The 25,255-nt window shown below is 39.5% G+C and overlaps 1 protein-coding gene and 1 long non-coding RNA gene across 21 annotated transcripts in view; one reads left to right on the forward strand and one right to left on the reverse strand.

Annotated features, from left to right (window-relative positions):
* Nucleotides 1-602: 602 nt before the first annotated feature.
* On the reverse strand, nt 603-23,010 carry LOC111924231 (uncharacterized). Its single transcript, XR_015278002.1, has 5 exons — nt 22,849-23,010; nt 20,407-20,543; nt 18,065-18,110; nt 17,726-17,841; nt 603-2,424 (listed from the first exon to the last, which is right to left on the reverse strand). It is a non-coding gene; the product is annotated as an uncharacterized LOC111924231 (long non-coding RNA).
* Nucleotides 23,003-25,255, forward strand: part of SGCE (sarcoglycan epsilon) — a 33,364-nt gene continuing 31,111 nt past the window's right edge. For all 20 annotated transcript variants that reach the window (XM_086857091.1, XM_086857117.1, XM_086857111.1 and 17 more), the window contains exon 1: nt 23,003-23,274. In XM_086857091.1, coding sequence (XP_086713217.1) covers nt 23,166-23,274 — 109 coding nt within the window. In that variant the 5' untranslated portion in view covers nt 23,003-23,165. The remainder of the gene's footprint in view (nt 23,275-25,255) is intronic.

Consider the following 25,255-nt stretch of genomic DNA (forward strand, 5'->3'; position numbering starts at 1 on the left):
AACTGAACGGAAGAGAGCCTTGAATTTCAGTGAAATCAGGAACAGATCAGTCCTGGGGAAGATTATACTTCCAACACACTGAATTATAGCTATTTCTTGGGTGCTGCTTTTACTTGGTCCTGAACAAATTCCTTGCCAGTTGCTCTAGGATCTTCTGATCATGCAGCCTTTTCTTTTGTTTAAAAAAAAATGACTTCAGTAAGTTTATCTCAAGAAGTGGTATGATAAAAGGAATACCTGATATTATTTCAGACACAAACAGTATAATGCTTATGTAGTAAAAATAATCCTAGGCTATGTCATACACATTGTAACATCTGCCTAAGAAATGAAAAAAGGATGTAGCAATTCAAGCAGTAGCTGGAATTAATGATAAATGGATTGTAATTCTTGAGCTGCTCCCCACCATTGTAAAAGTAGAAGTGAAGGTATTTTCATATTTAGGACACTCTTTTTGTCTCTTTCTTCACCTTACTTACTTATACTTTTAGGTTTACTTTTCATAAATTTAACAGTTTGCAGAAAAAGACACTTTTTTTGGAGGACTACTTAGTGGTCATTAAGTTACTTCTTGACAAATTATCAAATAATTGCCTCAAAGGTTTCTGTAAAGTAAAATATATTTGACATATGTTATTGGAAGAGATAACATAAAACATACATTGTATCTTTTAAAAAACAATTAAAATATTTTTATTTACACAAGACTACATAAACAAGTAACAAAGACTTTGCTAGTGTAATTTTCTCACTGGGTCATTAAAATAATTCTCCTTTTATGCTTCTGCCTTTCCCCAGGAATCAGATTTTTCTTTCTTTCTTTCTTTTTAATTTAAAATTACTACTGTTATCCTTGCAGTTAAAAACTTACCCCAGCATATTGATCTAAGACATTAATGTCACAGTAACAAATTTCTTTTAAATTACTCTTGTGACATCCTGAACAGTGCTTTTTCTAACCCAACCTACATTTTAAAAGTGCCTTCAAACTTTTCATCTCATAATGCAGTTCAAATAGTAAAACACAATAAAACATAGATCACTGATGATCAAACATAATATCAGAGAATAAGCACAGAGTGGACAGATTTGTAGTGATTCTGAAGTATTTGATGTTTGTATTTCTTCAATGAAAAGCTTACTTACCGAGAAAACATTCATTCTTTCCTTGGATATGTAAGAAAAAAAATATAGATCTGATGGTTTTGCCTTCTGCTGGCATTCTGCACTTTACAGAGGACTGAATTATCCATTGGCATTGTTCTACCTAGATTCTCAGCAATGAAGAGAGCTATATCATGAACTCTGGCTTGTACCATATCAAACTTAGATTAATTCCAGCAGTGAGGCCTACCTTTATGCAGTTTGAGGAGAGTATGGCTGTACATTCCACAGCCAGGACTACACAAGTCCTTCTCTAACCTCCAGAAATATAGGCTCTCATGGGACGGGAGAAGTTGCCTGTTACTTCACTGAAAGCTTTCCTAAAGCACATTTTTATAATAACAGAGGGAACTGAATGTGTTTAATATAAATAAGACCACAGTATATAACCATAGCTACAAGAGAAAGTCACAGTATATTTGATTAGATTTCAAAGCAATTTAGTTAGCAGCACACTAATCTGCACAAAATATTAATTTCAGTAAGTGTGACAGCAATATTTACAAAAAAATGAGTGCCTCATGCAGGTCTGTAGATTAGGCTGATTACAATGAATTAGCTTAAAGTTTGATTTTAAGTACAACACTCTCATGAAGACAAGCCCACTTTCTTGGAACATTGCCCACATTTATCACACTTGGACATTTTGTTCAGAGCAGACATAACATTTTTGATAATATATAGTATGTAGGATAAAGCTGCAGTAGTTTGTCATGGGTGGGCTGATCCTCGCCCACTCGAGTTAGACAGGTTTTGGAGGACTTGTGAGAACAGCAGAGCTTCTCTCGTGATTAATAGGCACGCAGTGTTGCTCCATCTCCCAGGAAACGGTGCCGTTGGATTGGGGCATGCTGTGATGAAATGGCACTTGTGTCAGCCCTGTCCTTTGTTCCACTGTCTCCTATCAGATGTTTGGGAGCCACCACCATTTCTGCTGTTCCCATATGAATATCATCACATTCTTCCTCACCACACCACTCAGACCTTCAGAATAAGCAGCAGCCCTGTTGCCTTTTTCTCCAGAAGAATAAGTGACTGAAATCTATGATTCATCAGTGGTAATAGTCTTCAGTTTCTCCTCTAATAATCATCTTGCCTACTGTCTGTGGTTAGCAGCTGGGGATCCAGCTCAGAGAACAATAGGGAACAGCATTAAGCAGCCTACCAATTCTAGCATTCAGTGGCCTGAATGAAGGTCCTGGTCACAGGAATGAAGAATTTTTGTGATGTTCTCTCCTTGAAGTTGAGGCAGGCATAGAACTGGGTAAACACAAGCAGTAAGAAGTGAATAAACTCTTCTAGGCATTAAAACCATGAAATAGGTTTTATTTGTGTTTACTGTTGATTACCAGAGCTGTACAGGACAGTAATTTAACATAAAGACATTATAAAACATACAGTAGGAAATCTGATTTTAGAATTCAAGGACAAATTGAACACTTTAAACTGCACAGCTCTCACTTGCAGGGTCTTTTTGTGCATTGCTAAGGAGGCCAAAATAAAGTGACCCAAAGCTGTGCTTCATCTGCCATCCTCCTCTTGTATTCTTCAATATTACCAGTAATACACCTGGAATTTTATCTCAGAAACCCACCACAATACATCTATAATGTGGAAAAATTATTTTCATGGTTTTTTTTTTTTTTTAAATGCAAGCATCTTATTTTATCTTAGCTTCGTGCACAAGCTAAGAAAAAATATTTTAGAGTTTGAGTCCTCGTTTTTCAATACAGTAACTGCCATCAACAGTGTTTACAACACAGTAATTACTGGTAAGAGACAAAAATGGGATTTCTTAATTTAATGCTGGATTAGATCATTAATCACTTCTATATCTGATATATTACACAATACAAAAATAACAATATTCTCCCTCAAGTTCTATTATTTCAACTAATTGGAAAAGATAAAAAAAAATTCAAAGCACTGTGATAATAATCTATGTGCATTTTTCCTTTTTCTCTCTTTATGTTTGTGAAAGGGAGATCAAAATAATTACACAAAGGCATATATTAAACACTCAAACCCAAAACTACTGGAAAACCATATGATGGTAAAGAATATAAAAAGCTGATTAAGATAAAATACATTTTTAAAAAACATACCATGACATTTACCCTCCTATAAATCAAGTTTAAATTGTGCTATATTAAAACTCAGCTTATTAGCCGAATTTGATTCTGTGTAAGGAAACGCTTCTGGTCTTTTCTGTGCATCAGCAATTTTAGAGAGCTGCAACTTGGCTGCAAGATTTGTGGAACCTGATTTCTTCTCCTTTTGGAGGTCATCTTTCATAACAGTATCACAGATCTAAAAGAGGGCAAACATTTCTCTGTCTTTTCCATATTTTTCTCTCACAGGCATGAAATGCAGTGTTCCCTTCTCAGTATTTCAGGAAAATAATCCAAATGACTATGGCAACCAAATAATGGCCAGTTTTGCAGGGCACCTCATTAGACTTCAGAGTGACTTTATTAATTACCTCACATCACTCCTGAGGGATCCTTCTCCCTTCCATGAAATGGCAATAGACAAACCCCATTGTAGCCAATACTCAGGCATGGTAAGAGGGCACACATCTCTGTCTGAAAACCAGCACAGTTCAGTTCTGAAGACAGGTCAATGCCAGCACCTGGAAAGCCTTCCCCAGGGATGCTTTCTGCAGGATCATTCAGCAGCCTCTAAATTTTTGCATTCATGATGTGACTGTATCTCTGCCACACACATAATTAACTCACCTTCTCATGACCACTACTCCCTCCTCACCGTTCCTGGACAGTTCACATTTAGATTTAACAGAGAGTTTCCCTTTCTGTCATTCAGGAGTCTACAAGCAGAATACAAGGAAGAGACCTCTGCAAGGAGAACCCAGTGGTTTTCCCTTTTAATACAGCAAGAATGAACCCTTCAGGTATACAAAGCAGACTTGGTCTCCTTTCAGATGCCTTATTTTCCTCCCTTGTTCAAAACATAAGCTCTAGTGACTTCCATTAAACAGTGGAGAAGTAAATCTTTGCCCACTGGTAAAAAGGAAGATTATTATTTGACTGTTTCAAGACTCATCAGTTCTCACTCTCTGGTTCCCATGGAAACTATCCCCAGTGAAGTTTGAGAGGGGCTTTGTGTGCAGCAGAAATGACAATAATTATGGAGAGAATTAGGTTTCTGCAGGGTAAAATCTTAAATAATTTTCAAATTTTGTCCAGACCTTAGACAGCAAATCATCCACTAGTTTCACTTTTGCCAAATAATAAAGTATGAATTATGAAAGTATAAATGAGTATTTTGCCACGTTCATGAGATTTCTTAGGGGAAAAAATACACTGTAATAAAGTATATTTTATCTGAACAGAGACCAATGTGATCAGCATAAAATAAAGAGTACACTGTTAGGCTGAAATTAGTCCAACAATGTTTAATGAGAGAAGCTGTTTATAAATTTATGGATAAACTTCTGTTGTGAGAGGTTTATCTACCATCTCCCTTGAAACAGTGAGACTGTTTTACTGAACCTCTACTATAAATTAATTCATGGAGCAGGAAGTAAACTGGCCCTGCATCTTCAACAGAAAAATAAGAGGTAAGAGGTTACAGTAAAAAAATGGGAGGGAAGAAAGTGTTGACTTAAATAAAAGATTTTATAAGATGTACGATTGCTGTTTTAAATTCTGGTCCTTTATGAATGCAAAGCAGTAGATTCAATAATGGCAGTATTTCCTAAAAAACCCTATGCTTGTAATTTAGTTTAATTAGGTTCTGAATAAAAAAGTTACACAGATTTAAAATAAGATGGGTGTTAGAAGTAGTTGTAATGATGAGCAATATTACAGAGACATGACTATCAGGTAAAATATTACAGAAATTATGATTATTAACTATTCTATTTTTTTTTTAAGATTTGTAAATAGAATAGGCAAAGAGGTAGGAAAAGGAGCAAGGACACATACATGGGGCCCTGCTCAGTTAACACTACATTCAACAGAGGATTTTAACACCTTAATTGTACAGCAATTCCAAAATCATAAACCAGGCATCTACAATGCTTACTCCAAAGAGCACCTCTTACTTAAACTTGGAAGTTTTCTAAAAAATTTGCTTCTGTACAAGCTGAAAATGAAACATCTTGGCCGTTGTGTCACTAGCCTATTCTACCTGAAGACCCAAAAATCCCAGCTGATGCTGGCCCCTAAGGAGCTAATAAAATACACCCAGCCTACAGCTGGAGCTCAGGGTACTTCACAAAATGAACAGGTAAACATTTTCATTTAAAACACAGCCCAAGAGGACAATATTGTTGCAAGTGTTTATTTTCATACAGTATCCTACTGATTAGAGCACTAGAAAAAAATACAAGGCACCTGGATTAAAGGCCTCTTCAGCATGAGGAGGTTCCTCTCACCTCCTCTCTTTCTGCTGCCTTAAAAACATACTTAATTGGAGGGCAGACATAGCAGAGAGTGAGGGGAGCAGAAGACATGAAAGAGTACGTTTACCACTAAGTATTTTGGGCTGTCACCTGAGTAACAAAAATACAGATTGGACCCCTTGGATTTGTTTTGGAGTTGTTTTTAAAATGCACAAACAAGTCTGGAAGATAGGACTCTGCTCCCCTCCCTGCCAAGAGAGCCAAGTCACGAGTCATCCTCCTCCAGGTCCCAGGACTCCCAGCTTACTCACACAGCCTTGCAGCACAGCTCCCTCCCTAGCTCCAGCCTCCCAGGCAGCCTGCTAACTTGGGCATTGCCCCAGGATCTGGGAGATGCAACTTCAACACGCTCAAGTGAGCAGTAAGCCTTCTCAGTCAATGCTTATGCTACTGATTCACGTATAAGAAGGGATGTGAGGAAGAGGGGACCACCATGGCTTTGGTGGCATTTGTGTGTTGGTTTGGTTTTTTTGTTTTAAATAAAAGACACAGAAGGATAAGAACATGTACCAAAGCTCAGAGCTTGCATGCACTGGCAGGAGAGGCAGTGTGCCAAAGGAAGGAGTGCCTCTGGCCCACGAAGAGCTAAATGCCAAAGCTGCAGAAGGAGGCAGAGGTCCTGAAACATCCCTGTTCTTGCTAATTGGCTCAGAGCAGCTTCCTGCTGAGAATGCCGATGCTTTCTGATCACTCTTCCCCATATGCAACATCCATCACCCCAACTGTTCAACACAGGCAATTAGGGTGCCAAACACCTGGAAATTATGCACAGGAACCTGCTATTTCTTCCCTCTGAAAGCTAGATGAAATCCTAGCCTCTACAAAGCACTGTTTCCCCTTTATTAAAAATAGATAAAAAATAAGCTTTATATTCCACTGGGTGGGCAAGGATAAATGCACTGAATATTGAGGTGCTCAGGTATTCAGTAATGAGAGTTGTAGCACAGGACAAACCTTGTAGAAATAAGATCCCTGTCTGAAATCTTACCTATGCAAGCAATTAACATAACCAAAAAGAGTAACAGGAATGTAATACAAAACTAATGGAATATTGAGTTGGTAGAAATAGAATCATCAAGCAACATTGTGGGAGTAAAGTACCCCTGCGGGCAATGCTAAAATCACAAGCTTTCTGCACAAAAGCAGCAAAACTGCCATCAAAATTCTCACTCTGTTCTGCTACATACGTGAAGGAACAACAGTAATAGCTTAGGCCAATACTTATCCCTTCACAGCAGCACAGTATAAGTAAGGAAGGGAAAATCATAAGGAACTGGCACAACCAAAAAAAGATAGAATTTTTTATCTCTGGACTGGGGAGGGATGAACAACTGCAGAAGTGAAAAGCTTTGCATAAAACAGAGTGGGGCTCACATTTTGACCCTGCTGCGAGGGCCACTTGAAGAAAGACATTTCTGCTTCATGAAAGCTGAAATTTCAAAATCTGGCTTTAAGCCAAACCAAGATGGATTTTTCCAAGCTGATGGTTTCCAAACATGACTGTTGGAAAATAAGCAAGACGCTTGATTTTCCATCCAGCAATGATCCTGTAATGCTAAAAGCAGCATTTGTCATAAAACCACAGAATTTAGACTTCAGCATCAGAGTTTTTTGGTTTTGTCAATGCAGCTTCAGTTGTAACTACATGATTTAATAAAAATTTCTAAAATAACTACATTTCTTGATGAATTTCTTTGTGAAGTTCCTGTCATTAACTATTCATGAATAAGATTTAATGTGAACACAAAACCACAAAAAAGGCTGAAACTGGACAGAAAGATCAAGTCAGAAAATAAGTACTAACCAAGAAAAAAGATGAATCTTTTAAGGCATAAGAATGTATGTAGTATAAAGGCTATTTACCTTATCTTGTCTCAAGAGCATATCTATCCAGAGTTATGCAGACTTTCACAATGGTAGTGATTGCCATTAAATAGAAGTAGGCTGATATGGGCAAGACTAGTGGACTAGTGGAATAAAGCCTTAATAATTCCGTAAAACAAGAGCAAGTATACTAAAATTCATCAAATTAATAATTCCTTCCTCATTTTTTTGCCAATCTGTCTCTACTTTACCATTGTGCCAGAGGACCTTCAGCACAGATTGATAGCAGAGCCTCACTCCTCTATATCCTTAAAATCACAGTCTGAAACTAAGATTGTAGATCTAAGGTTTCCTAACCTCCCCTTCCTTCAGACACAGAAATAAATTTGAGAAGTTGCCCATTTTATAACTGAATCACATATATTCTGTCTTGTAAGTAGAAATATATGAAAAATAGAATAGGTGGATAAAAATAAGCTCAGTCTGGGACAACACAGAATTTTCAAATTCACCACTGTGAACTGTTAGGAGCTGTAGAGCTGTATAGCAGAGGCCCCAGTTTGGAAGCCTAAGGTTGCCATCTTTTGGAATTGCATGTGAATTATGTAGCTCCCATGCAGTGCCATTTCATGAGGTCAGGAAACAGCAGTAGTTAAGTGAACAAAATTTTTGATCAGACAAATTGTCTATACTGCTAAAAAGACTTTACCTCAAAGTGTTTTAATCACATCCAGCTTCAGAAGAAATTTCCATATGCTTGTCATAAGTTCTCACATCACCAAGGTAAGTTTAATAATGGTTCTACGCAGGTCAGTGTGAAGGACCCCAAATTCACCTCCATCATCTGTGGGTAAAATATCACCGAATCTACATTTGAAGAGAACATATGGAAAGGCTTTCTATTTTAACCTCCACCCAGTTGCCCTGCCTTGTCCCTATGTTCTTTTAAAGCGTCTTCCTCCTCAATCCTGGATGAGAGGTGGTCCAGGGCTTACACAGGAGCTTTCCCATCTCCCTTCTGGTACAGTTACTTATTCCTTCCCTTCCATGCCCCACTCTGCACTCCAGCCTCCCCATAATATGCAGCTTGTGTTGTTCTCCCAGAAGATGCCCTCTTGCTCTCCTTCATCCAGTATGTAGGAAATCGGACAAGAGGCAGCCTGTATTCCTCTCCTGGCCAAGCTCAGGATCTAGAAAATGCCAGCACTCACATGATGAGAATCATTAGTTTGTATACTCAGCTTAAACAGGAGTTGCTCCTGAGCCTAATGAAATTTTCATTTAAAGATACTATACAAAAGTCATATGCACCACTCAAGTGATAAAAATAGCATCTGTATAAAGCAACTTTTCTTACCAACACCTCATAGTGGATATGCCTGGTATAGCTGGCAACTGAGAAAACTGGATTATGAATGACTTGGGGACCATACCATCAAAAGTTCACTATATTCTTACTTCAACTCTCTGGCTTCCATCTGGCCAAACTTTGTATGGTGTTGGCAAAGATGGACAGCGTAATTCCAGGGTGTATTAAGAAAAATGTTGCCAGCAGGTTGACAGGTTCCCCTCCCTCCAGTGAGCACTGGTAAAACACTCCTGGAGTACTGAGTCCAGGTCTGCCCCCACAGTGTGACATAAACATTAAACTGGAACAATTCCAGTGAAGTGCCATGAAGGTGACCAAGTGACTGAAACAACTGTCATATATATAAGAGGCTGGGGGAGCTGGGGCTGTTCTTGAAGAACAGATTGGAGAACAGAAAGCTCAGAGGCATCTTGTCAGTGTGTACAAATATTGGATGGGAGTGTGTGAAGAAGATGGAGCCAGGCTCTCTTCAGTAGTTCCCAGTAACAGGATAAAAGCAATTGACACAAATTAAAATATAAGAACTTCCTTTTTTACACTTTTTGACAGTTAGTGTGGCCAAATACTGGAAACCTGTTTTAAAACAGGGTCTAAACTTCCCATCAGTTCACAATGACCATGTATTTACTTCCCATAAATATGCCTCCATGATCCTTTTCCATCAAAGGCTCTCCTCTGAAACATCACCAAAGTTACAATACTATCAAGCTCCAAGTCACATGGTAATGTTCCTGTTACAAAGTCTACAAAACTCTCAGTTTTTGGGTTGTTGATGGGTGGTGATTACTACAGACCCAGGCACTCTCACCACCCTTTTCACTCCGTTGTCTACATTCTTCTGTCATGTCATTTTATATTTAGTGTGTAAACTCTGAGAGTTAGGACTGGATTTTTATTCTGCAATTATACAGCCTCAAGCATCTTATGCATATCTAGTGTTCCTAGATACTGTTGTAAAAGCAAGGATTAAAATATTGATCTGGTGATGTAAGTTTAGGAGAGTACATTGTCTATCACTTTCATTTTTAGATATTTGTTCAAGAAGGTTTTCATTGTGGAAAACATTTATTTCACTTAGGTTTAGCCATTTAACTGTCACAGACCTCATGGAAAGACAGATAAGCACCATCAGAAAGGTATTCATCTCACCTCAGGAGACTTGTCTCAGCCTGGTGTGATCCTGCCTCTCTATTTATTAGAAAGGGAGCATAGAGACATAAAATTCAGTTTACACAAAAAGGGATCCTTTTGACTAGACATAAATCCACACACTTATCAGTAAAAATCTAGCTTTGAAAATGTTTACTTAGATGGCCTGAACAAAATCTCATCTTTTACTTTTACCCCAAAATGTCAGAGAATAATACAAGATCTCTTATAATACATCATTAATCTAATTTAGTTCCAGTGTTATGCTTTATTGGTTGTTATCTTTCTTCACAGAAGCTGAGAGGACATTGCAGTGTGCATTTACTTCTTTGAGAAAACAACCGTTTTTCTCATCAGTCTGTAAAGCTGCTATGAAACACAAAAAGCCTCTCAAATGAGTTGTTCCAGTTTCAGTTAAACTTGCTTAAGATCTGGATTAGGCATTTCTAGAATATCCTTCAATGCTTTGCAATTTAGATAAAATTGAAGTAGAACCAATAACCTGAAATTGTGTTGAGGACTGCGAAAGTAATGCTAGACTAACTGCAAGAGTTCTGGTAATTAAGCGCTCCTGTAAATGGCATTCAGTATTCTGACACTTCTGCTTGGGTGAGGAAAAGACTTGTTAGAAGTTACAGTGGATGACTGTTGAGATACAGAAAATGCTGAGCTCCAGCAGTCTGTGATTAACAACTTATACAGCCAAGCAATTAATTCTTGCCTTTGCAATATAACTTAAGTTTCAAAATGCCAGTGAGAAAAATGAGTTTTACTCCCCAACAAGCTGACCAAGGCTGTACAGTCTCCTACACAATCTGAAGCTAATTTTGAGTAAGAGATTGAGAAAGAGAACATTTTTCCTTTGTTGTGAAATTCAGTCATGCAGAGAGAGAACAAGTGTTTACTATTCTTTCAGAAAAAAGAAGTATCTGTGATGATTGCCAAGAACTCACTCATTTAATAATGTGCAAAATCTTGGTCATGGGTTGGAAATATTTTAAGTTGCATTTGAATTTCAGAAGGACCAGTGCAAAAACTACTTTGTGCATATATATCAGCCATCTACAGGGCTACTCAAAGGAGACAGAATTAATTTTGGACCTTGCTGTGCTTTGTAAGTTTATAATAATGCAACTATAGGATTGGCAAGCATTAGATCTTTTCATTTTTAGAAGGGTGCAGGAGGCAAAAAGAGGCAGGCAGGATTTAGGTTTGGTTTCAACTGCTTTAACTCATATCTAAGCATGATTTTACTCACTAAATAGTCATAGTTATCTTTACATTTAAGTAGTTACAAGAGAGTTTAATTTCCCATAAAAATGTAGAAGGGAGAAAAAAACCAGATCAAACAGGCTTTTGAACCTAGACATCAGTTCAAGATTTAATGGCATTTTAAAATCAAAGGACAACTTAGCTGGCAGCACACTTCTCAGGATTATTCTACAGAATCTAATTTTGAATATAATTTATGTTGCTTTTCTTCATATGAACGTATAAAGCCAAAGCTTTACTAGAATGTTTAAGACAGAGTTCAAGTTGCAGACATTAAAAATGAGGTCGTGATATCAAATATTTCATCTCTTGTAAAAATTGTAGAAGTATAGAATTGTTTAGGCTTGAAGAGACCTTTAACTTCATCAAGTGTAACCCTTAACCCATCACTGCCAAATCCAGCACTAAACTATGTTCTCAAGCACCACATTTACACATCTTTTAAATTCCTCCAGGGACGGTGACTCAGCCGCTTTCCCCTGTTCCAAGGCTTGGCAACTCTTTCAGTGAAGAAATTTTTCCCAGTATCCAATCTAAACCTCTCCTGGCACAACCTGAGGCCACTTCCTCGTGTCCCACCCCTTGATACTCAGGATAGGAGGTCAGCCCTCAGCTGCCTAAAGCTCCTTCAGGAGTTGTAAATTCCCCCCTGGACCTTCTCCAGGCTAAACACCCCCAGCTCCCTCAGCTGCTCCTCACAGGACTTGAGCTCTGTATAATACTAAATATTCTCAAGAATAATGGCTAATTGAACTCAAAGTAGGCAGCTGAAGTAAAACTAAACATAACTTCCTTGTTTTTCTTCCTTTGGCAATTTCAGGAGTTTGTGAATCAGTGAGATCTTGTGGAGAGAGAATCTGCTATGTTCCATGGATGTTCCTGTCCCAATATTTAAAGCTGTAAGACACAGCTCAGATATACTGTGACAGTCACACTACCAACACTGGGAGTCAGTCAAATAGTAATTTGAACATGTGAGCTCTTATTGCAAGCCAGGGCCTGTCTTGTCACACTTAAGCATATCTGCTATACTTCCTGCGTGCACAAAAAAATATGTATTTGTTCTGTACAAGCCAACTTTTGTTACATGATTGTCAAAGGTTGTTTGTACCTGTTTCAAAAGCATAAACAGGAAAGGCACAAAAATGCCAATTAAAAGCCATAATTTGCTGTAACACCTACGTAAATATCAGGATCTTCTGTCTGGAAATTTCAATGGGAATATTCAGCTCTTTTCAACTACACTTAACACCTGACTGTGTTTATAATCTCAAAGCAACTGCCCCATTCAAAACCATCTTTCTGTGCTTTCACAGCTCCAGCATCCTCCTGTTTGTCTGACTACAAAATGATAGATGTGTTGTTCTTTCTTCTCTCCCACCTCCCTGAGTATTTTGCCAAGCCTGTTGATTCCCCCTCTATAATACGTCCTTGAAAAACAAGTTCTTTCACTGCCTGTGGGGGAAACCTTTGCCTGAGTTCTGACTGCCTATCTTCTGAAGTTCCTAAACCATTGCTACCTCCTCTGTTGCCTTTCTAATTCCTACTTGGTACTCTCACAATTGCTACAAACCCTTTCACAAAAGCATCCCTTCTTACAAACCATGAATTACCTTACTAGTTTCGTCCATCCTAGCAAGCAAATATTTACAGTTGTGCTTACCCTGTTCTTTCTGATCATTCATATTTTTCCTTCAATCTTATATTCAATTGTATTGGCACTTCCAAACTGACTCCATTCATGCAAAGTCACACCCCACAATCAATTTCCATTGTCTCCTTCCAGAATATATCACTACATAGAAATCATTATTCTACATAGATCGTTTGGGCATATTTTTTCCCCAAAGAAAGCTGGGTTTGAGTATTCCTGAGTAAAGCAAGAACTTTTGCACACAGCTTTCTATACTGCCTGTGAGACAGGCTCACATTATAACTTCACAGGGGATTAAATACTGTAATTTCTAGCTTAATGCAGCTGATCTGCTACATAAAGATCCTCCTACACAGTAAGTTCTCTCATGCAGAGATTTTGTCTTTGTTCTGACACTTTCCTGAGAACACACACATCTTTAGTTCATATAATATAGGACATCTATTCCTTGCAAAAGCAAAATAACTCCCTGCCTTTCCCTTCCTGCCAAAAATACAAACTACCCTCCCTCTCTCTCCCTCAAATAAAAGCCAATCATCAAACCTCTAATTAAACTAAAGGACTTGTATCATTAGCTTGTCTGGTGGAAACAATTTTACAACTCAAGGGATGGCACATGCTGAAAATGGAATGTTACTTTTTCAGGGAAAATACTCAAATTTGTTCTTCAGATAGATAATTTAGAGTGCTTTAACCTTTATAAAATTGTGTATTCACAATAAAATATGCATTTATCTTGTATTTTAACTAAGCTTGTAGTTTCAAATTCAGCTACTTGTGCCTTACTGAAGAAAACCCCAACAAACCAACCACCAAAAACCTTCTGCATATGACACTGCCCTAAAATGCCCATGTGTGGGAAGGCTGGCAAGGATGCAAGACCTTTAGAAAACAAGGAGGGCATGAATGCTCCCCTGTCCTGTGGCAAAAATATATCTTCTGTGTACAGTCACTTTTTGTAACTTGACTGGAGTGCAAATAGTTCAGTTCTACTCTCTGTCTGGACCCTTACAGAGTAGTGCAACCTCCTACAAGTCAAATGACTGAATACCTCTCTGCTCTACCTTCATATACTCTGTGGGATGGCTTCTCTGTAGTTTCTTACCACATGTGGTTGCTACAATAGGTAGCAAAATCCTGGGCTTTGCAGAACTGACTGATTTGCTTCAGAGTAACTACTCGCTGTACACTTACTTTTAGGATTCCATCTACTAACTTCTAAAACACAACTGAAGGAAACCATTTTGAAATCCTGCTTTCCTTGAGTTCCAGAATATTCCACTGGTTGTGTATAGCTCATTATTTCATTAGCAAAGTTATCACAAGTCTGCTGGTTAAAATTTTTTCTCCTAAAGATGAACAGAACTGTCACCTTCAGTAAGGTAAATAAACACTTTTTGTCTTGGCATGTGCAAGGGGCCTGAGACTTTTCTTCACTTAGTTCCCCCCTTTAGGCCAGACTGACAACATGTATTCACAAGAAGATAAAGAAAGGGAATATATCACAGAAAAGATGAAAATTACAAACAAGTCATGCTAACCCCCAAAACCTGGGAATTAATCCCTCCTGCTATCATTCTGGGCATACAACTCACTCCTCCCAGCAGCCAAACTACATCATGTGGAAAGAGAGAGCATGAGAAACTGCACACAGAAAAGCAGAGGTCTAAATATTGCTCTGCAATTTTCACAACTCTGTACTCAATAGAGAAGGAACATTTTCATTTCTGCAGGAACATTTTGGAGAGATCAGGGTACATTTAATACATGTAAGGAAATACAGTGCATACACTATCTTGCAGAGTTAAAGAAGGAAGACATTGACAAAGGACTCAAAATTAAAAACTGGGAAATTATTTTCAACTTGTAAAATTGTCTGTAGTAAAACTGTATGCCTAGATTAAGGTTGCAAAAGCAACTTAAAAGATTTAAGGAGATTTAAAGATGGAAGTTCTAATCAGATGGAATAGGAAGATACACACATGCTAAACAAAGGCCTGAAACAAATCTTGAAAATAATTCAGAGTTGCTGGAGGAAATCAAGGTCTAACTCTGGTAAAAAACATGAAAATTTTCAGAATGTCAATAGATACAATCTATAATACTAAATCAAGGAGTTTTATATCTGTATTTGGCATAGAATTTTCTTTGCAGGAGAAAATGGCACAGATGAAGATTTTTCATTTTGCAGAAAAACACGTCAGAGCAATGGAACTCATTTACATTTGAAATGCAGATTTGCCAACAATGCAAAACTATGGAAATGAGAGATCACAACCACAATTTGACTTAAAAACTTGCAATAATGCTGCACTTAAATTCCATCTCTTTCCAACTACTTAAAATCAAAAGACAGCTAGGGTTTATTGAAAGATAATATGTGAATGCTTAAAAAAATTCTTATAAAAACCTGAGGAAATATTATGGGACTTATTGTTTGCAAGACTCAGGAAACCAGAACTATCAGGTACTGATGATGTTTTGTGGTCAGAGTCATTAACCTGATACATTTGTAAGAATTTACAATACTCAGCTTTTAGCATTAAAAAAATCCAGAAAAATAATAATATAGGTGCACATAATCCAAACACTTTGCATGAAGGCAAAAAAACAGTGGGCTGCCAGAAAGCAGTAGTCTATTTCCACATGACAAACAGAGGAGCAAACCTAGAAGAGTCAGAAATCACCTTCCTTCTCCTACTGCAGAAGCAGCTGAAAAGAAGAATTTTGAATCCTACTGATCTGAAGCAGATCAAGCCAGCAGCATTTATGGAAAGGACTAGACCCAGAAATCTGACAATTAAGGAAAGCTTTGCCAAATTTTCAGTCCTGCACAAACCCCTTCTAAAGGTGAGGCTCACTGGACTTCTGACTTCCACAGTACCCCTTCCTTCTCCACCTTCCTATGATTATAGGCCTACGCTTAACAGCATTCCCAGTTCACAGTGGTACTGGCCACGTTCATTCATGAGATAAAAGCACTATTTACATCTACTGCAATAACTGTACTCTTCATCTACCCTGGATATTTTAACATTCACATGATTTACTATCATCAGATAGAGAAGCCTCACCCACAGAAAACTAAAAACCTGTCCAAGACTGGTAAGTGAAAATTTGAAATATGAATGCTCAGAAAAAGACTAATGCATTAACTCTTTGGGCACCCAAATTTAAAATTATCTAATTTTCCAGGGCACCAAATTCTCAATTCCTTCTGAAGTCAATGAGAGTCACAAAGGGCAGGACACTGTTTAGGCTGTTCCCTCTCAGATTAATTTCTAGCTTCTCTTATCACCTGCCTTCAGCTGTCTGGTCCTCCACCTCTCCAGATGAAACACTACAATTCAGTAACTCTCTGTTACATTACCCCCTGCAATATTTCATAAACTGAGACATCTGGCAACAGTTAGTTAGTTAATTTGAAAGCCAAACAACACCACAACACAGTGATACAGGATTAGCTTCTCCTAAACAAAATATGTCTTACTTGCCAAAAGATGTAAGCACTCCATGCGTGAAGACATGGCAGTTAAACAACACAACCTGAGCACAACCTTGTTTATATGTGGCATTTCTTCTGAAAACATTTTTTCCTTTGGTTATTATTCTCTGGGGGAAAAGTGTTAATGTTTCCTGTTCTCAGTCAATAGACATCTCAAAAAAACACATCTATATGAGACACAAAACTAGGCTAAGATCCTCTGTATGAACTGCACATACAGTGGAGTTCACTGTATGTGAAAAATATGTGAAAAGCATAAAGACTAGTTCTGATGTGTTTAGATAAGGCACACCTTCAGATCCCAGTTTAGACAGAACCACACTCAACAATCTTATAACTAACTACAGCTGCATTCCACCCTTCCAGCCTCCATGTTCTCATAGCTGTAAATCTGATTACTGTACCCTGCAGCATGCTCTTATTTTTTTAGTCTTTCTTAACTGCTACCCTCAAAGAGCCACTTTCAGCCTGGATTTCTCCATGTAAGATGGAGAAACAAACACATTGGAGAGCACATGATACTTATTTAAAAGAAAACATACAAGTATTTCACTGTTCCTCCAAGCAAAGTTTGTTCTGGAACAGAGAGAAAATTTGTTCTTTGTTCTGTGTGAACCTTGGCCCCTCCTCCTAACATCACTTTCAGATTTTATGCCTTCAGGCTGAAAATATTTTATTTTTCATCAAACTGTTTTCTTAAATCTGCATGTAACACACCTGTCACAAACTTTTGCTCTGCTCCTTTGAGGTATTTCTGCAACTCCCACACTCTTGGCAAGAGCTTACTCTAGATAAAAATCCAACACCCTCCTTTATTCATCATCTAGTATGTATGATTAACTTGTTTTTTTCAAAGATGTTGCCTTAAGCTCTGGGTGTTGACTACTCCCATAGAATGAACTACACCATGTTCAGTGTTGGCCCAGTGTTTCCACTTCTCTGGGCTGAGAATCCCTAATGAAGCTGGATCTATGTGTTACATAACCTGGCCAATATGATACTGACATCCAAGGTTTGGCATTTGCAAGAGTTCCTGCTAGGTGTGTCCCATTCCCCAAATTATACATAGATTCCATCTGGACATGGGAACTATTTCTTCCAAACACCACTGATTTATTGCACCAAACATAATAGAAGACTTAAGTTCACAGATATACACAATCTCACCTATGATGATGCAAAAGAAATTCCTAATAAGAACTTGCAACTTAAAGTCTAATTACATTTCACAGATTGTAAGATGCTTGCACTACAAATACTGGTTCTAGGACAATGACAGACTTTTCCAGTAAATATTGCAATAAATTATTTGGTTAAGGGAGAAGATATGGACATTTTTGCCAGAGATCAGTATTAACTTACTCTGCATTCACCAATGTGCTCATCTAGCCCATTTTTTTCTCTAATAATTCTTTTTGAGCTATTTCTGTGCAGTCAGGGAGTGTATCATCATGCAGCTGCACTCCAGGGCCTATGCTCTGTTAAAAAGAAAATAAAAAAGAAGTTAATTCAAACTATAAATATTCTCCTGTTTCCACACATAGGACTTCTGAGGTACAGAGGATCTTAGTTACATTATCAACAAAGGGTGCATAGCTTTGGTAAGACACATGTTAGCAGAATGTAAAAGCTCTCATTTTTCACCCATTAACTCAGATAATTGTATTTCACAAATGCTTTTGAACAGACACTCACTCTTACCTTCCCAGGTGGGGGAAATTCATCTTGCTGAGGATTACAAAAAAGGCTGAAACAAGGAATTTTTTAAGAATTGTTGAACAATGAAGACACAATAATTAGTTCAGAATTTTAAACTAATTTAGTCATCAAACTAACTTCTCTATGGAGAATTTACAAGAAATTATGCCAACTTAAAACCTAGCAGTTTAGGAATGGCAGAACTCACAGAAAAGATGAGGAAAACATTAATTTCATTCTACTTATACTGGCCTAAGAAGCTTGCTAATCTGAGTACTACAGACAAATATTTTATTTTAAGAGATTCAGATAATGTTTCTGGTACTATTTTTCTCCCTATGACAAATCATTATATATACAGTATTTAGTCTCTGTGCCTTTTTACAGGCTGCAGCTTTTCCCAATAAAGAGCAAGGAAAGAAAAATCAAACTTACCAGTGTCTAGATATTTTTGTATTTTTACTAGAATAGCAGTTTGAATCCCAGATAGCAATATTATAAACCAACATGTTCCCTAAAAGCTTTGCCCACAGGAAAAATTGTGATGGAAACCACAGTCAGTGGTTTTTTGGTTTTGGGTTTTTTTTTTGTGTTTTGGGTTTTTTTGTTTGTTTGTCTTTTTGTTTTTTGTTTTTTTTTTACTATAGTAGGAGCATCGGTGAGCACCCAGCAGAGAATATGTTTGAAATGGAAGCTTTTCATAAAAGAAAAGCACACCTCAATTGTTTTCATTCATTGCTACCTGACAGTGCCCTGAAGAGGAAGAGAGGGGCTATTTGTACATATAAAACTGTAAAGCTTGCTATAATGTTGACCAGAACCAGTATTTTAGGTGCAGTAGAGCATGTTTTAAAAGCCACAAGAACTACACAGACATGTGAAACTATAACCTCTAAAATAAGGCCAAAGTTACTGTCACAGAGGGCTGCTGGCTATACAAGTGCTGCTTCAGCAAACTTGTGGGCTGTTTTATCTTACAGTGCACTTCTTGTTTCTTCCAAGTTCTTTTTTTTTTTTTAAAATTTGTTCCTGTTTATCACTCCTATATTTGGATATAGATAACCTTCTTTCTCCAAACACATGGTATTTCCCAAAATATATGCCATATTCTAGAGATAACTAGTAGATAATATAATTTGATTTTTTGAGCTCCTCTTTACACTTTAAAATTCTAGTAAAAGATAAAATATGTGGGCTAAATCAGCTAAAAACACAGCTCATAAATCTATTTCTGTTCAACTCTGGAAGTTTTGAATAATGTGCTTTGTTTCAATAAGCATCAGTTGGGTGCAGTTGACATACCAAAATTCTTAACCCCTTAATTTTTTAAGAATTTTTTGTTGTATATAGTATCCTGTAGCAGTGCTGCATATAAAATACTTAGTTAAATACTGCATGAAAACAAATAGTGTGCAGCAGCCACAAATTACTACATTAACATGCCAAAAGGCTTCCAGTAAACATTAGAAAGACAGAAGTACAAAAAGAAATAAGAATCCTTGGAATGTAATGAAAGGTGGTATTATCCTCAGGACTTGCAAACTGGAACAAGAATTGTTCTATTTGTCTTACATAATGACTTGGTATACTAGCTGCTAACCTTACTGAAAGCTATACAATATAAAAATATTTTTCTCAGAAGAATGCCTAAAAAAAGGAAGGAAAAAAAAAGACTGCCCTTTCTTCTTTTGTTTAGATGGGCTGATCTCCAAAACCACCAAACACTTGCAAGCATTCAGTACCTATAAAGATCAAGCTGGAGGAACCTGTGCTCTAAAAGAAAGGCAAATGGATTAGGTTGTATTCCTTCTGCATGAAATCAACCTCCTAATGTGTCTGAACAACAAAATAAACCTTTGAAGTCTGCAGAATGCATGGGGAAACAGTAATTGTCACTTCTGCATCCCTGAAAAATGAGGGGTTTATACTCTGGAATTAAGAAGTTTTAGCTAAAAACTATCGTAGTTCTTAGAAGCCAGCTTTTCTCCTTGCCAAAGTAAATGCAGTAAACATGGAATCCAGAACAATTTCTGTAAAAATGTCTCATCACTGTGCCCTTTCAATTAGTTTCAATAGAGGCAGTCAGTTAAATTTCAGAAAAATAAATACTTACAGAGGGAGTATTGCTAATCAATATCAAATCACTGGTGGCTGATTTAAGCAAGCTGTTGCATACCCTTACAATGTAAGGGTATGCAACAAATGTAAGGGTAGGATTCTAAAGTGCACTGCATTAGCTGAAGTTTCTCAGGTGAGTCAGTCTGGCAGGGCTGGGTCAGTGATGTGTGCTTTGAATTGCCACCCTCAAGATACAGTTAACAAAAAAGACAGAGATACCCACTCACACACAAGTGCTGCCAGGAAGGAAGCAGGGGGACAAGGCAGGCTTTTGTGGCACTTCTTTCCATGTCCATGACACATAACCTTCTCTTCTCAGGCAAGACATCTCACAAATGTGTTTTAGATAAACAGAACCTTCTTTCTATACAAAGGTGGCAAAGCAATGAACATTATTACTACAGTGTTGCTACTACATTAAAATGGTGTTGACTGGTTTATGGCATATAACATTTCAACATGAAATAGTTGGAAAGAAAATGGTAATTAATAAGCTGATGACAGTACAGACATTTACAAAAATCAGGCATTTCACTAGCATAAAAATTATTGTTGGAAAGCTACCAGTATATTATATAGACTTGTTAGTCTAAACATTACTATCATAGTGTGAGCTGGCTATCTGAGATTCTTTTGGCACAGCTGCATCTGTATGGCTTTCTACACTCACATAAGGGAATGAGCAAAAAAATCACAATAATTTCAGAGAGGAAATAAGCCTACTCAAAATCATAAAGTGCCATGAAACAGAAGAGTACTTCTAGGCAAAGGTAAGGGAAAGAGTGTGATTTCTGCTCTTAAATATCTTTGTAGGCAAATTAAAATTTAAATATATTCTGAAAGTCTCTGTGGAATGAGAAGAAAAAAATCCTTTATCTAGGATAATGAGCCGGCTGACTAAAACACCAGAGTATTTTGCATCTTAATGTCAGGCAGAATATTTATACTGAAGAGCCTCTTGCTATTTAAAGTTCCCCTTCATGAGATGGATTAATGGAAATTTAGAGCTGTAACAAGACTACAGTCGGATAGGGTAAAGTCTTCTACAGTTGTCTTTTTTCCCTGGCTTATAAAGAGTTCAATAAGGTCAATACAATTTGAATAAGACAGATAATATTTCTTTCTTCCAAATCTCAAAAGCATACAATTATTATTACTTTTTTGCAAATACATTTGGCTTGTTAGAGTGGAAATGCTTATGAAATTTCATGAGAAATCAAAATTCTCTATGTAAAATGAAGAAAGGTTATTTTCATGGATAATGGAAGACTTACTGTAATTTTCAAATAGCAAACATGACAGTCCACTAGAATGAGAAAATAAAAGTAAAAGTAATCTATTTCTTGAGATGGGGCTTTCACTGTGGAATATGTAGTTCTAGTACAGGGACTACTCTTAATGAATCATTCAGAAAGCTGAGAGACAGTAGCTCCCCAAAAGAAAATGCAGTATTTACATAGCACTGTGTCTTAAGCGATTATATATGATATATACATACACCTACTCTCAAAATGCATCACCATTGCCAAGAACTACATTTGACAATATTCTTCCATCCTCCACAGAAAGATTTGCTTTCACAGCTCAGCAAAGACTGCCATAGCTTTTGGGCTATGCCACAGACATTAAATGACAGTCAAAAATCAGTAATGAGACCAGAAAGCATAATGCAAACAGTGAAACTGAGACAGCACGGGATGAATGGTCAGTCAATTCCTGACACAGGAAATTGGATGCAAGGCTCCACACAGAGGTGAGCCTGGAGCTGGGGCTATGACCAACTCCTCCAAGACACCCCACTCACAACTCCACCAGCTGCACCAACATCTGCTGAACACTGGGAAAAACAAACCAGCCTGGTGTGGAGTAAGGATATAGGCTTAAAATAGGGTAAGTAGTTCAGAAAACTACATTTGCAAGGGCTTTTGCCATGATGACCTCCAAGAGCACGCCACATCTGTGTGCACCAGGCATGTCTGCAAGGTCCGGTCCTGCCCTACTGCTGGTGTCACAGAATCACATAATTGTTAAAATTGGAAGAGACCTCTGGAGATCATCCAGTCCAACCTCCTGCCAGGACAAAATCACCTAGGGTAGGTCACACAGGAATGTGTCCAGGTGGGTTTTGAACATCTCCAGAGAGGGAGAGTCCATCACCTCACCATGCAGCCTGTTCCAGTGCTCTGCTGCCCTCAGTGTAAAGTTCTTCCCTGTGTTGAGGTAAACCTTCTTGTGTTTTAATTTATGGCCATTGCTCCTCATCCTGTCGCTGAGCACGACTGAGAAGAGCCTGGCACCATCAGCTTGACACCTGCCTTTAAGGTGTTTGTACGCATTGATGAGACCCCCTCTCAGTCTTCTCCAGATTAAACAGGCCCAGTCCTGCAGTCTCTTCTCATAAGAGATGCTACAGACCCGTAATCATCTTTTTGACCCTCTGCTGGACCCCCTCCAGTATAATGGGGTAAGGCGTTCAAAACGCTGCTTTTGGGAAGGCTTTCGCCACAAAGATATCCAAGAGCACAGGACATCCGTGTGCACCCTGTGTACCGTGTGAGGTGTGGGATGCCGCCCTCCCCTGCCGGGTCTCCAAGGGAATGCGCGGGTCTAGGCTGGGCTGGCGAGGCACCTCAGTCACCGCCTTGCCCCCTCCACCCAGCGCGCCACACCTGCACCGCGGAGCGGAGCGGGGCAGTGCAGTCCCCGTCCCCGTCCCCGTCCCCGCCCTGAGGGGAACCGCGTCCCGCGGAGTCCGCTCCCTGCGGAGCCCGCTCCGACCAGCTCCGCTCGCCGCGCGCAGCCCGCCATGGCGGCCACAGGCTCCTCCCGGCATGCCCGGCATTTCCCGGCCGCGCTGCCTAGAGACGGCCGCCGGGGCGGGGCGGGGAGGAGCGGGGCGGGAAGGGGAGGATGCTGCGGCCGCCGCGGGGCGAGGCGGCGGCGGTGGTGGTGGCAGCAGGAGTAGCGGTATTTGGCGGCATAGAGGATGCGGCGGCGGTGGTGTCGGCAGCAGCAGGCGGAGGAGCGGGGAGCGATGCGGTGCTGCGCGGCGGGGCCGTGGCCGCACAGCGCCCTCACCACGCTCCTGCTGACAGGTCGGTCACGGCGCGTCTCGCCGCGGCGAGCGGTGGCGGGCCCCGCCGGCAGCGGCCGGCCTGCGCCGCGGTGCCCCCTCTGCTCGGGCTTCGCGTCCCCTCCCGGCGGAACCGGCCTCCCGCCTCGCCCTCCGGCTGCGGCTCGCTGCGCGCCCCATTCCCGCTGCCCTGTGCCCTCTGTCAGTGCGGGGGCCGGGCTGTCCCAGCATCCCCCATGCCGCGGCTCCGGCGGCTCCCGGAGGACGCTCCACGGGCGGCGCAGGGACGGCGGCCTCTGTGCCCCCGCCGCGGGACCGCCACGGCCCCTCCCGGCACGGCGGGCGCGCCCGAGCGCGGCGGGGCCGGGGCTGAGGGAACCCGGGGGCGGCGGGTGAGGCCGGAGCGGGACTGCCGGCGAGGTGCGGGAGCCAGGCCTGGCTCAGAGCCGGTGGGTGGCGCGGGAGGCTCCGCTCCCGGGGACTGGGCCGGGCCCGCTGCTCTCCTCCACTCACTCCCTCGACCTGGTGCCTGACGTAAGAGACGGGCTGTTTTGAGTACGGGAGTGTCTTTTGTGTTGCCCCTCTTTGCCCTTATTTCTCATCTTGACCACTTAGTCCAGCCGGGCCAGAATTAGGAATTCAGAAAAAGTCTTGATCCTGGTCCCTAAAAGCTAAAAAATAGCTTTTATGCAGTAGGCAGGTTTTTCACGTACAAGGTTCTTCACGCTGAAATACATCAAACAGCTAACACTTAATAGCAGCCCAGCCACAGGACTGCCTTGATGAGACTTGCTACACTAAGAGTAAGTTGACAGCAAGATATTTATTTGGGTTATTTTGAGTTTTGAGAGGTCAGTGGTGTGTTATATGCAAGCAGTCTGCTCTATATCCTCTTGAATAGTATCTAGGTACCCTCCTAGTACTTCTTTTACTTATGACCATACTTGTCATAGGTTATTGGCAGCAGAATTGACATGAGGCACTGGATATATTAAAGATGTGGTAAGTACAAAGTTGTTCAATGTGAGGATTTTTTTCATTTGTTAGATGCAATACACTGCTTTCCTATTATGTGGAAATTTTTCCTACCTCTTTCCCCTTCCTCTCCATGACTGTTGGTAAATATCAACCAAGCAAGAACTAGGACAGTTTAGAATAAATTTTTGGTATCAACTGAAATAATGTATTTTTAAAAAGGTCACCTAAATGTTCTTCTAGAAACTGAGTTGTGAGGTCAATCTGCAAGTCCTTTCCAGGCTATGTGGTAAGGGAAGAGGTCTTAAGGTTTTTTTATGATAACTTTTCCACTTGGACCTTTCTAAAGTTGGTTCAGTGTTGTTTCTGAGAAAACAGAAAAATACTTGGTTTGAAACTGATATAAAAAAGGAGGCATGAACTTTAGTTCAGTTATATTCTTTTAAGAGATATCTATATGAAATTTATTCTTTGGGAAGGTGGAGATTTGTGGTATGTTCCTGATCTGAATGAAGCTGTCCCAGCTTCGTTCACCTGAGCTCCCCTCCATTCTCCCTAAGTAAAGAATTTACAGCTTTGTCTGCTGGATCCAAGATGAGCCATTGCCCAGCATGAAAATCCATTCTTTTTAATCCTGATCTTAAGTGAACTTTACAGTGCTGCAGCGTTACTTAACAAGGCAAGAAATATCTTACAGAAAAAAATGGCACATGAGAAGCGGTATGGCACTTGGAAATAGATTTCTTTCAGTCCTCTTCAACTAATATGGATTAGTTTTTCCCATTTGTGTTGTAGCACTTGATCTACAGAAGAAAGTTGACTTATCCTTTTTGCATTTCTTAAGAATGTATGGAAAAAGGCTTTTTTGAGAAGGATAGCTGTTGTCAGAAGAGTTGTCTGTCTCCCATTTCTCCCTGTCCTCCTTGAGGCACAACATTATTTCAGCATCCAGGGGTTTCATGAGAATTAAGAATTTAAAGGTTGTAAGAGTGATTTCAGTTGCTCCTGAGGGTCTACTTATATTGAAG

Source organism: Cyanistes caeruleus, chromosome 1 (genome assembly GCF_971803275.1).
Source record: "Cyanistes caeruleus chromosome 1, bCyaCae1.hap1.1, whole genome shotgun sequence".
In the NCBI taxonomy this organism is placed as follows: domain Eukaryota; kingdom Metazoa; phylum Chordata; class Aves; order Passeriformes; family Paridae; genus Cyanistes; species Cyanistes caeruleus.